We start from the raw sequence: 13,825 nt of genomic DNA, 5'->3' as shown, positions 1-13,825 counted from the left end.
TGTATAAGGTAATGATAAAAGCAATCCTGAGCAACCACGGCTGCCAAAAAGGCTGCTGAACTGCGGAGATAATCATAAAATTAATGAATGCGGAAATGATATGTGATGTACGAATTGTAAGAGATTGAATAGGACGGTAGACTAGGACTGTCCTATAGCTATGCAAATCGAAATAAAACAGTAAATGGGTAATAAAAACCCTGCGCGAATCGATTCGATTTCCAATTGAGAACGGGTACATGCTGTAAGAGCACTTGAATGAATTCTTGACAACAAAAAAATCTATCTTGAAAAGTTAAGAAAAGGAATCTAACAGCAGAAGTCAAATTTGAACATAGAGATTAATCAAAGCAATAGATCGCGAATAGAAAAGTCGTTGACAGAAACAGGAGCAAACTGAGAATGATAGACAAGTTTTAGCAGTCGGCAAAACGAACTTTTGAAACTTTTTCAACTTGCCGATACATCTTTTCACAGACTTCAAGAAGATGTACTTCAGTTATTTCTGATTCAGTTAAACGAAAAAAGTGACGGATTTAGCTTAATCAAAGTCGGGTTGGTACGTGCTAGCCTTGGATACACACGTGCAATTATGAACAGTAAAAAGTAAGGATGATTGCTGTTGATATATCCGAGCGCTTCTTCAACGTACAATTTCCACGGTTCATTCTTTGGGCGAACGCGACGGATGCTTTCAGGGATAACCTGTAAATGAGATAAGGGAAATTGTATTGGCAAGTGGAGCATCAACTGAAAAATTAGCAAAATGACTAATGAAAGAATTCCAAGCTATTGCAAAGAAATTTTCAACCGATTAGGTAAAAGCACTGGTGATTTCGTTGAAAACGTAAGTACACGGGATGGGCCGTTGCAGAGTAGATAATGGTTGCATTCGACGGGGCATTGTTTCCAGTGTTCCTGTGAACGAACCTTCAACAATTTTAAAAAACTTTCCCAGCACAGTAATGGTAATTTCAAACTATATGGAAGAAAACTATTTAACCTTCAGAGATAATTTGTTTAGCTAAATTCTATAAACAAACAAAATGGGCACGATGGAAAACCCGCTCTTATTAAATATATATGTTAAAAGAATTGTAAAATGTAATTGAAGAATATATTATGGTAAATATAGAAAACAAATTGAATGGAAAAAATCTGTTACCAAACCGTTGTTTGTGGCAAAATGTGGACGAAATTTTAAGTTTCTTCATTGAAGATTAGATAATACTAATAAAAAGGGCATTAGAATTGCATTCGAAGTAGACTAGTAGAATGACAAACTTGCGTTCATAGATGTTGTAAAATGAAAATTTGGAAATTTGATCTGCGTGCAAGTTTTTAAGAGAGCCACAAATACTAAAAGGATATTACTTAGCACACCATTCTTTTCAAAATAAAGTGGTTTCTTTCCGCCATATGATCCATCGACCGGAACCTCTCAGAACAAAAAAGAAATAGATTTAACTGGATTACATTTTAACACTAGTAAACCGAATGGCTATAATAAAAATACTATACAAGCCATTGTTGAAAATAAAAGAAAGATCCAAATTTGTAAGTAACAACCGGAATATGTTGTTGAATCAAAACACCCTTAGAAATTTTGTACTTCTAGTACGTACTAACTGCAACTACTTATAACACTTCTATGAACACACGTAATTCACCGATAAGCGTCCTTAAAAAAACTATCATTCTAAAAATGAACATCCAATCAACCAGAAAAAAGACTCGGCACGCGCCACTGAATGAATCAACAGCAACAGGCGGCAAACAAATTTTCCTCCGTCGTCCGGATGCTCGCATTCGACAGAATGAAGTAATTAACCATCTGCGACGATTGATCCCGCTTGTGCCGGCTGCACGGGCAAGGCACCCGCCATCAGCAACGCCTTATGTAAACCAATTTGTAGGCCAATATCCTTGTCTCCGCACCGTACGCGATACGCGCGATGCTCATCGAACGGAAAACCCATCATTATTTGGCGGCTTCCGAAGTCGGTCGGTCGGGCTATCGCGCTGTTCGGAAACCAACTGACCGTACTAATTTCGTGTACTAATAGGTACAGACAGAGGTACGCTGCCAAATGGGCCACTTCCGGCTTAAATCGATTTGTTTATTCAGTCTTCCTCGCCTTTGGCTGTTCACTTTTGTGACGGGAACCTTTCGGGATTATTTGAGCGTATCCTTTTGCTTTTGCCGGTCGGTATTGGAAATTGGCCCTTTGGCTGGAATTGGTTGGCAACGGTTCAATCGGTTTGATCAGTGTAAAATTGACTAATAGGTAAGTGAGCCAAAAACCTCTATAGCTAAAGCTATATCAATGAAATTGTGAAAAACAAATTAATTTCTTGGATGTTTACGTCACATACTGTTTTTGCATAGCAATCAATATTCTTTCCAGCAAAAAATATTTGCTTCCGATGACAGCTTTTTCGTAATGGCCGTACCTCGTCGACAACATCAATATGTACCTTTAACCATCAACCTGGGTGCTAACAACGATGCTCGTCCCTTCACCCACAAACCTCTTTTTCCAGGCAGGCACATTTGTGCGACAACTTGATGCGGAAAGCGATCCTATCTTGTACCGGGCAAAACAAACAAACAATGCACCGAGGTGTTATTAGCATAATTAGCACATAAATAATTCGCTACGTCTGTGTGTTTTTTTCCGTCTCCGTCCGTTGCGGCGGGAACGGTTGCGCTGCTGGCGGGAAATAGATTCAACAGGTACCTACCTACTCTGCTAATTTATGAGCTGCGCTTGCATATGCACAACCCATTATCGCCCAGCTGAAATCGTTTCTAATGTCAGTCTACCTTTCATTGTTTGTTTATTTGCAGAAAATTCTTGCCAAAGCCATCTACGACAACATTGCCGAGAGCACCGATGAGCTGGCCTTCCGCAAGGGAGACATCCTGACGGTGATCGAAACGGACACAAGCGATCTCAAAGGGTGGTGGCTCTGTCAGCTGCGGGGACGACAGGTAAGGATGTTTTTGCTGTTTAACAGATTAAATGATTGAAGAAAACATGGAAAAGATGACAAATTACTGCGACGTTTACGTCCGTTGGTTGGCCGGTGGCTAAGCACAGAAGGATTTGTAGAAGGGATGTAACTTAAACTGATGAACACAAGATAGGAGGGTTGTAATGTATCCTTTCCAGTGAATTATGTATGACCATTTAGTTTCTTGATTGTTGATCTTGTACTACTACTGGTTTTCTGCTCGACTCTTCAGCGATTGTTGGCTTTGCGTGTTCTGAACTGTTCTGTTTACCATACCTATCTCTCAAACCCTACTACACCCACAGTCACGCTACGTGTCGGATGTTGAATATTTTATTCCGGAGGTTGCGCAGCACATGTTTGCACTTCGTATACCGTACCGAGTGTAATTTATCCTGGACCGAAAGAAGGATATTCTAGGAAGGTTTTCTGGCATTATGGCTTGCTGTCGGGATTCTTATGGCTTATACATTATTCAGGATGATTAATTTCAGTCATTTAACCTCTGAGCTTTACGCTGTGATAGGTGCCAGAGAGGTGGAGATGTTGGCGGCATTAGAGCGGAAGGGATACTTGGCAGACGGATTCTAGGATGCTAATACTGTTTTAATTTTCTTCCAGACCGTAATGTTTGCAAGCGTCAATCATGATGCATTTCTTGCGGAACTGATTCGTAGCACTATTGCGCAACATATTTTTGAAGCTTTGGAACGGGAGATACTTTTGAATAATTCTCGTCGAAACGTAGCCACTTCTAACACGAGGTCTTCAAATATTGAAACGTTTGAGCTTGATTGAATGAAAATCGTTAAAAAATAAGATTTGCACTTTTAATACCTTGAAATTGTTGACCTTTCATTCGCCAAGGGGCTCAACAATTTAAAAAGAGGGTGAATTAGTTGAAATTCAGATTCTGAAAAGTCGAAACAGTGCCCAACGTTGAGTCATTCCCAGTCCAAAACAGTCGATATTGTATAGTGTTATGTCCCGTTCACTAAATATTGAGATATTGTATAGGTTTTTAAGCAAAATATCCTAAATATAATGAATTTGTCATCCCCATCTTAGATTTCAAAATGGTGTCAAAAATCGATTTTCGACTTCTAACACTGTTCTGTTCTGAAAAACTATATTACAGCAGTTTTCATGCAAAATGCTAATTAATAGTCCGCCATCTTGGATTTCAAAATGGCGTCAATAATTGATCAAACGATTTGTGATCTCTGACACTCCAAAAAAGTCCACATTGTATATGGTTTCGTACAAAACAACTTGGAAAACCATTCACCATCTTAAATTTCAAAATGGCGTTTAATAATTATGTTTGTCTTTTAATAGTCACGCACTTTCTAAAAAAATTAGTAAAATAAATCACATCCAATATGCAAACAATTGTTCGACGATACAATATTTTTCTTATTCATACATATTGTCCGTTCAGAGAAAAATTAGCGTTTTGCGCTCATTCTGACAACCGCAACTGACAACCGAAACTGACAGTTCTGATAAAACACTGATACAAACTCATCTAAAGAAACACGTAAACATTATGCGTACACGCTGAATTATTTTTAGTCATAACCTGCAAAAATATACATTTAATCGCACAAAAATTTAAAAAGCACATTTATTGCGCTCTTCACATCACTCAATTGGACTGCACAGTTATTAAGTGCAACCTTCAAAACTGTGATGAAAAGTGTGCTACTGATAATATCGCTAGTAATCTTATATCGATAATACCATCAAACTTTATCGTCACGGAACAATATCGAAAATTGGAGGGTTTAAAGTGAAATCTTCTTCTTGGCTTGTTGATATTTTAACATTTTTGTTCTATTTCTTACGTATTTTTGCTTATACTGCCATATTATCGTTATTAATTATTAACGATAACAAAACTTTATCAATAATCGTTATAGATTTTGACCGACATTTCCCATCATTACAACTCTCCCATCTGAGCTGACATTTGATTTAGCAGTGGCGCCAGTACCAGTTGTAGGAAAAGCAAATAGTATTTAATTTTTCATTTATTTCATATATGCTGCATATTTATTCAAGTTATAAATTATGCGTGGAATTATGTATTTAGAAACTATTTTTATACTATTCTTAGCGTCGATAACAACTCTACGTAAGCATTAGAATTTAAATAGAAATCAACCAAGATTCATGGTTTTTTTTCCCACGAAATTTTGGCAACTTTCCTCACCTACAAAATGTGTGACTGGACAAGTGTGTTCAAAATCCAACTTTCAATGCAAAGAGCAATAAAATATACATTTCAACGACGCAGAAACATATTTTTTTTAGAGTTAGCAATGTAAATACGAATTATTGACATGGAAAAGGTTATAAAAAGCATCCCATTAGAATCAAACATAGAGCTGCTGTGAGCTAGATAGAGTATCTAACTAAATCGTGCAGTAGTTTAAAAACCTACTCAACTCGTAGTGAACTACATGTACTTGCTACCCCTATCGGGGCTGGTGACGGTCAGTTTCATCACTGATACTAAATCAAATGTCATCTTGCAAAATAGTCTCATGCGTTCTTTGTAAGTCTCGTCATTTTGAAATCCCAGATGACGGACTATTGTTTAGCATTTTAGATGGAAAATTGGAAACCCTTGCAATTAGACTTTTTTAGAACGGGTCTAACTGCCAGTAGTCGAAAATAGATGTTTGACATTATTTTGAAATCCAAGATGGCGGACTATTATTTAGCATTTTTCATGAAAAACCTTGCAATACAGACTTTTTTAGATCGGAGCTAACTGCCAGTAGTCGAAAATAGATGTTTGACATTATTTTGAAATCAAAGATGGCGGACTATTATTTAGCATTTTTCATGAAAAAACCTTGCAATACAGACTTTTTTAGATCGGAGCTAACTGCTGGTAGTCGAAAATAGATGTTTGACACCATTTTGAAATCCAAGATGGCGGACTATTATTTAGCATTTTTCATGAAAAACCTTGCAATACAGACTTTTTTAGATCGGAGCTAACTGCCAGTAGTCGAAAATAGATTTGAACCATTTTGAAATCCAAGATGGCAGACTATTATTTAGTAAGCGTTTTATACATTGAATACGGTTTTCTGGATTAACTGACGCGGCTGATCAACGCTACTCTGGAGTAAGTGATGTGCTATGTGCGCGTTTCGGGGACACCCTCGTGTCCTTTTGAATCACGCAGATGGTTGCGGCAAGCGGATGGACTGTCCTGTATGTTTTTCAATATCGTTCCACAAAGAAGTAACCTCATACCGCTATTGTTTTCCTTATTCTTTAACGACGTTTGTGCTGTACTTCCACGAGGATCCAGATTGCTGTACGCTGATGATCTTAAAATGTTTGTGCCGGTCAAATCAATTGAAGACTGCTGCGAACTACAACTAATCGACATTTTTGCAGACTGGTATCAAAAGAATGAGCTTTCCACTAGCGTGCGCAAGTGTTCGATCATCTCTTTTAGTCGCATGAAAGAACCTATTATATGAAACTACCGCATCAGCAACGAAATACTGGAAAGGGTAAATGCAATCAAAGAACTCCCAAGTCTTCTTGATACGAGCCTCTGTTTTCGGAAACACTACTCATATGTAATATCTAAAGGCAATCAAAATTTGGGCTTCATATTTAGGGTACCCAAAGAATTTAGATATCCATCTTGCTTACGTTCCCTGTACTTCTCTGTACTTCTCTATTGTGTTCTATCTTAGAGTATGCTGCTGAAGTTTGGAGCCCCTCACTGGAAGTTGGTCCTCCAGGTTGGAAGCAGTACAAACAATTTTTACGGTATGCTTTGAGATTTCTACCCTGGTGAAACCCTTTAGTGCTTCCGCCGTATCAAGACCACTGCAACCTACTCAACATTGAAACTCTCGACAATAGGAGAAAAACTGAAAGAGTTCTGTTAATCAGGAAAGTTTTAGTGGGCGAATTGGACTCTCCAAACATCCTCGCTCAAATCAATTTCAATGCCACGTCACGTGCGCTTTGAGACATACACTTTCTACGCCTGGACTTCCGATGAATCCTGATTTCCTACACTAAAACCGGGTTTTCCCATTCCTTCATATTCTTTTCCAGAAGGCGTAGATATTTCTACCCTAGTTCTACCTAATAAATTATATCCTGCCTGGCTTCTACACTGTTTATCAGATAATTCTTTCTTAAATCCAAATCTAAAGAAGTACATAATTTTAATAAAATATAAATTCAACTTAGAATCTTATTTGTATGACAAAAGTTAAATATCAAAATTTGTCTTGTTCTATAGACCTAGGAAAGAAAACGTGCGATGTATTAGGGAAATGTCAAAAATGTTGTTCAAATATTACGAACACGTCTACCAGTATGGCTCGTAAAAAGCTGAATAGGTACGGATTATGGGTAATTTATTTTTGGCCTACACCAAATCCAACATAATTAAAAGATTATTATTCACGCGTATTTTTAATTAGAAGTGTATTTCGTTTTATTGCTTCAGCTACTACTTTCCCTAAAAACTTCACAGGAAAACTTTTCATTTGGAACCAAAATCATTAAAATCGGTTCGGTTGTTTGAATGTTATAAACAAATAAATTTCGACGTGACGTTTTTTCAATATGTGAGTAAGTAAAATATGGCAATATGTGACTAGATAAACGTTTTTCTATATTGCACTTATTATCTAAAATTTTTCTTTCGTAGGTTTAGTTGTGCGCCTAACAGTTGCGCACAGCTCTGTTCTGGTTGCTCGCAGTCAAAGTATCTCTTTTACACTCACACGAAATCTCGTAAGAAACTGTTAACGCAAGGGTGATGAGAAAAGCAACAATATTTCTCTCTCGCTCATCAGCTGAATGCTAGGGTAGCTTGCTTCGTGATTGCCCGTTCAAACATGGACAAATTTTTTACAAACGCAATCCGCATTTAAATTTTATCATTTTCGGTTAACGTGCGACATTGTAACTGTGTTGTTTGTAAGTCTGCACGTAATAGAACAAAAAAAGTTATCTAAGCAAAGAATAAGAGCATAAACATAGAAAACTTACACATGCTTACACTGTCAATAATACATGATTTACCTTTGCGCACAATTATATAAAGCTGAAAAACGAAATATTTTCTCGGGAAGCACAATATTTAAATGAAAAAAAACAGACGTTAGTTCTTCGGAATAAAATTTTTTTGTGACGATTTGCGCGAAAATTTTATTTTTTGTGCATTTCCAATTATGAGTGTATCACGTGTTATTCATAACGGCGTTTTTGTTTCAGTGTTTGAGAAATTTGACAACTGCGGGGTTGCTTCTTCTTTTTCGTTCAAAATCGCTCGATGAGAATTTTTCTCTGAACTGACAATAATCATACATTATAATCCGCGCGACAGTGATGCCAGAGCTACGGATATATCCATAGTTCTACAGATTTAGGAATTTTCTACGAATCTACGAATCAAGTGCTGATTTTCATAAACTTGAAAGGTTGAAAGTTTCATTTAGTTAAAAAAAATCATGAGTGCTACATGCAGTGAATAATATTTCGAAAAGCATAACTTTATTCTTTCTGAAAGAGAGAAACAAACGGAATATTTTAGTCTAAAGACAAGTGAATTTAAAAGGAAACGTTTACGATAATGCTGCCATGCTGTCAACACGAACTTACATTTTTCACTTTGACGGCAGATAGAACTTTTCACCATTATATATGCGTTGAAGGCATGATGTTCTTCACTTTCGTTTTTTGACCGTAGTATATTCACATTTATAGTAATGCTGACATTTTCCTGGTTGGATCAAGTCAAAAGGCAAAATATTTTTACATTTTGGCAATTCTTAATATGATTTCTGTGATAGAACTTCAAAATCAAGCTTGTTCCATAAATAATAATGTTGTCTATGCTCTCTATACGGGATAATTGAACACTGTTGGACATTTAAGCCTTTAGAAAACGATGTAAAGACTTACAAAATACGTAGAAAAGGCAACGAAGGGGCGGCGACACAACAGTGGAAAGATGACGAAAATGTGATGAAAAGATGACGGAACAGTGATAAAAATATTAAAAAAATACGATAAAAAATTGAGGAAAAGACGACATAAATACAATGGAAATACCGTGGAAATGCAATAAAAATACGACAAAACGCCAAAACAGAGACAAAAGACTCGACACGACACGACACGACAAAAAACGGCAAAGAGACGTTTAAGAATCGCCAAACAGACGGTATAAAATCCAAAAAAGGCGACGAAAAGATGGCGAATACGCATCAGAAAGATGGCAAAAGAACGACGAAAAGACAAGAAAAATATAACATTTTTGTTGACTTGACAATGAACAGGCTGAAAGATGATCAATAGCTGAGGAAAAACAAAGTAAGGTAGTAAAATGACAACGAAAAACAGCAACACAATAAGACAAGAAGCCATAGAAAACGTTAAAAACGAAACGTCAAAACATGTCGAAGACAGACGTCCAAAAATGACAGAAATGCGATGGAAAGATGGTAAAACGACTATGAAAAGATAGCGAAAATACTACAGAACGATGACAAAGAAAAGATGAGTACGAAGAAAAGACAACAAAAAGATGACAGAAAGAAGGCGAAAAGGCAACAATAATACAATAGGCAGCGACAGGATTACGAAAAGACGACGCAAGAACGACGAAGAGACTTGAAATAAACATGACGACGAAGAGACTTGACAAAAAGACGATGAACAGGCAGCCCAAGTAACATTGAAGGCTTTATTGGACTGTTATGACAGGCTTTATGACCAAAATTTGTCATAAATACCATTGCCGGTGTGCAATAAAACTTAAATTATTACTTCGGAGTTGAAGGACTACGAAAATATGACGAATACGATGAAAAGACATCGAAAAAACGCCAGAAGCGAGACAAAAAATACCGACAAAAAACAAAACGACGAAAAGACTATAGATTCAGAAATGGAAATGAAGAGACAATAAACAGGCTGTAAACTATCGACAAGAAATGTCAAAAACAGATTACAGTTGATGACGCCATTAAACCAAAACGCCACGAAAGACAGTAAAAAATTACAATAAAGCGCTAAAAAGAGACAAAAAGACGGTGTAAAGATGCCAGAAAGCCAGATGATAAAAATAACGAAAATCGACTAACAAACGTTAACAAGATAATAAAAAACGAGGGTTCAATCCCTGTATAATGGTTAGCATTGTAGCGTCTCGCACGCCGAGGACTCTACATTAGTGTTGCAAAGCCCGTCCTTGTGTAGTCTAATTTTCTCACACAGGCGTTCTAGTTCTAACAAATCACTGGCATGAGCATCTCTCTCGGACTCCCTTTCTTATTGTTTCATACGCTGCGACGAGTTTTTGCGAGTGTGTATTTAGTTATCAGTCACGGTCGTCACTCGCTCGTCATTGCAGTTGATACCGAATGCTCACTCACACCCACGTATGAAGTGAGTGCGGAAGATGAAGAAGAAAAGAAGAAGTGAAGCAAAATTAGCAGTCACACATCCTACTCACACTCGCAGGGTCTTGATAACTCACGAGCTGTTGGTTTCGTGAGCAGGCTACGCATAACAACGCTACGATGCTGTATGCTCGCGAGTGTGTCGGTAGCAAAACATCGGTGTGCACACAGCACCGGCGGTTGTTTATCGTACACGTGCGTCACTGGTGTAAGCGTTGGATGTTATACTTCTCACACGCGCTCGTATACGGATCGGTCATCGTTTGCTTTTCGCTCAATTTGCAACATTGCTCTACGTCCTTGAATAATGTAGGAAAAATTTGAAACGTATCTTGAACTGATTTCATTCAAAAAACCTCCTTCCAATACAATCAAGAACAATACCTATGCAATAAAAATGATTACACGTAACATAGCATAGCATAGTTGACCGCCCGTGAGTTCCCACAACCCTTCAAATGAAGCTTTCATTTACACTAAAAATTTGATTTCAAGTCTGATTAAATTTTGTCTATTTCTAACCTTGAAACGAAATTATAACGCTTTCTTCTGTGATAAAAACACAGATAATCAAACTACGGATTTTTCTTCAGCAAAACCTTGCATTGCTAGCGCAAAGCTGGTACGGTCAAAATACTTTTCTTCACTGCTTCGATGGAAGATGACTATTTTTGTTAAAAAATATTTAGTCGGTTTTACGGTTAACGGCAATAAAATGGTTTTCGTGGTTGACTAGCGCAAAAACTACGGATAGCCCTACATCGCACAATGTCTGAAGCATCGGGCGACAGCTGACAGAAGTTTCCAAAAATAATTGGATCGCCCTTATAAACACACACGTTATTATCGTACATTGTAATAAGTCCTGTGGTTCCAAGTTGCTCCCTTGAGGTATTTCGATGCAAGTATGACGTGTGGCATAGGTAGCAAAGGAAATCTTTCTATCTTTGATTACGTTAATGTTACAATTTGATGATATTCTTTATCGGAAAATCGGTATCTCGGTCGATCTAGAGATTCTGGCAATAAAGAAAGTTACTGTTTTCAGCAAGGCTGAGCATTAGACCAAGATCTTTCAACCGGTGGACAAAGTTTCGTAAGTTTTTCACAAAGTGGCGTGTGAATCGAAATTGTTGCGAGAAACAAAAGGTTAATGTAGGTTACTTTTTTTAAGTTTGTTGAAAAAGATTTATTATTTCAGACATAAAAGCACGCTTTTTAGTTAATTATGTTTAAAATAATATTTCTTTTTGGTTTTACTCGCTGTTTTCGATATACAAAAGTGACACAAAAGAGACAACAAAGACTAAGTATATATCCACCAGAGGAGTAATTAGGCAGAAATAAAATGTGATTGACTGAAACTCTAGTACTCGTAGGTAGGTACTCAAAAATTGTGAAACGAAATGAAATACAAAAAAAAATTAAAACCGAGAATCGAACAAAGGAACATTATTTGCGGTGCACAACTAGTAATCCTCCCCCTTTGAACATGTAAAATGAACCCATATCCAAGTGCACGCACTTTTTAATTATTTTATTACGCTATTCCATTCATTTTCATTTTCATTTCGTGGCCAGAAGCAGTAGCAAATCAATCGTGGGTGCCAGCCAGCAGCTGTTGGATTACCAAATTTTTACTTCGGTTTCGGTAAAACGGTTCGAGTGTACGCGGCTATAATTGAATTCATATTCAATTCATACAGGATAGCAGTGGAAACGAGAGCTCGTTTGTGCATGCGTATCTGTACATGTGTGCTGCATGCATTTAGTTCGAGTGTGTGCCCACATACGGGTTTTCGATGCGAATCAGCAAGTGGTAATTATTTATGTACCGCCCACATCGTTTTCGACGATCGAGCCAGACAAAGTGACTCGGGCTGATGTAATTCAATAAATTTTTACAGAAATGAAGTACGGGTGCATGGGCCCGTCGGCACATGGTAAACAACTGCTAAGAACCGGAAGGGTTAAGTCGATGAGTCGAGTGGATTAATTAATCAGACAATCAGCTTCCCCCATTGAGAAACAGCAATAGATTCGAATTTATTTAGTTAGAATCAAAAGTGGTTCCAACGTGAAAACAAACAAGTGATTTTCAAAAGGATCTAACAGGCGACCAAATCTGATATACGGAGCAAAAACTTGACAGCTGCTGCTAATGATACAGCAAATGACAGTATTTGCTTTGAATTGGTTCCACGTGAAAGATCAAAGAATAAGCAAGTGTTCAAGGAGGAACAAGGGAATTGCCTCTGGCAATGTTTATTGATGAGACAAACGAACATGGAAGTTGAACACATGTCTACAAATTGCATGTGTGTATCCGAACCGGATAAGTGGCATTCAGCGTTTGCCAACTTTTCATAGGGAATCATTGACTAACCTGAAATCTGAACGGTGATCTCATTTCGGTCAAGAGGCTTCATTATGAAATCAATCATCACCAATCAAAAATTTATGGTTATAACTCTAGAAGTAGTGGTTGAACCTCTTAAACATTATATGGCATGGAAATTTTACTACGAAATCGTTTTTTTCTTCTACATCATAAATTGGTGGATTACCGCTCATTAAAGTCTAGCCGTTGAAATGACTCTATTCACAGCAATTGGTTGCTCAGAAAGCCATTGTATTCGCTCTATTGTTTGCCTTCGAGAGTCTGCTTTAATCTGAATGGCAATCTGCAGATTAAAATTAGATAAATTTACCTCTGGTTCAGGCAATTTGCCTGCTTCGTTTCGCCGATGCTGTGGGCAGGATATTGTGCACCATTATTTGATTCATGCTAGGTGCTTCGCCAGCGGTGGTCCCTAAAAGGTGCGAATAGACGGCAAGCCTGTATATGGCTCTAGCAAGGAGATACGTACCGCAGGTACCATTCAAACCCCAAATGAAACCGTTTGCCCTTTGTGTGTGCTATTCTTTAATGTTCATAGAGTAGCATATTCGTATCCACACGAAACGGTCTTCTCTGTCCTGTGTCCTATGCGTGGCTTCGATGATGATTTTCATGTACTTTGTGCCTCCCTCCGTAAACAACCTTGAAATTGAATTTAAACGAAATTACTTCCATCACTCACTGCTGCCAGCCAGCATCCTTTCCAATGTGCTTGAACAATTTTGGCAAAGAGTATCATACATATAATAATATAAACAGCATGCGCCAACCGAACGCTAGGACTAAGAGCACGTCACACCACAGCACAGCATAGACACAGTTAGGATTGAGCAAGGGAGACCTCAGACCTTTTTCGCTTTGATGCAATCGATTCCACTCCACCATACTACACACTGCATGCACGTTTTTGTGGTTCGGTCGTTAGCTCACAAGGCAATGTGTT

At 37.7% G+C, this 13,825-nt stretch overlaps 1 protein-coding gene across 1 annotated transcript in view; it reads left to right on the top strand.

Moving 5' to 3' along the window:
• LOC128738982 (breast cancer anti-estrogen resistance protein 1) overlaps positions 1–13,825 on the top strand; it is a 121,035-nt gene that overhangs the window by 26,477 nt on the left and 80,733 nt on the right. Inside the window, exon 2 of the mRNA XM_053834507.1 lies at positions 2,852–2,995. Within this exon, the coding sequence (XP_053690482.1) occupies positions 2,852–2,995 (144 nt within the window). The remainder of the gene's footprint in view (positions 1–2,851; positions 2,996–13,825) is intronic.

The sequence above is a fragment of the Sabethes cyaneus genome, chromosome 2 (assembly GCF_943734655.1).
Source record: "Sabethes cyaneus chromosome 2, idSabCyanKW18_F2, whole genome shotgun sequence".
Taxonomy (NCBI): Eukaryota; Metazoa; Arthropoda; class Insecta; order Diptera; family Culicidae; genus Sabethes; species Sabethes cyaneus.
The sequence above is the reverse complement of the archived record's forward strand: the minus strand, read 5'-3'. Positions and strand labels throughout refer to the sequence as shown.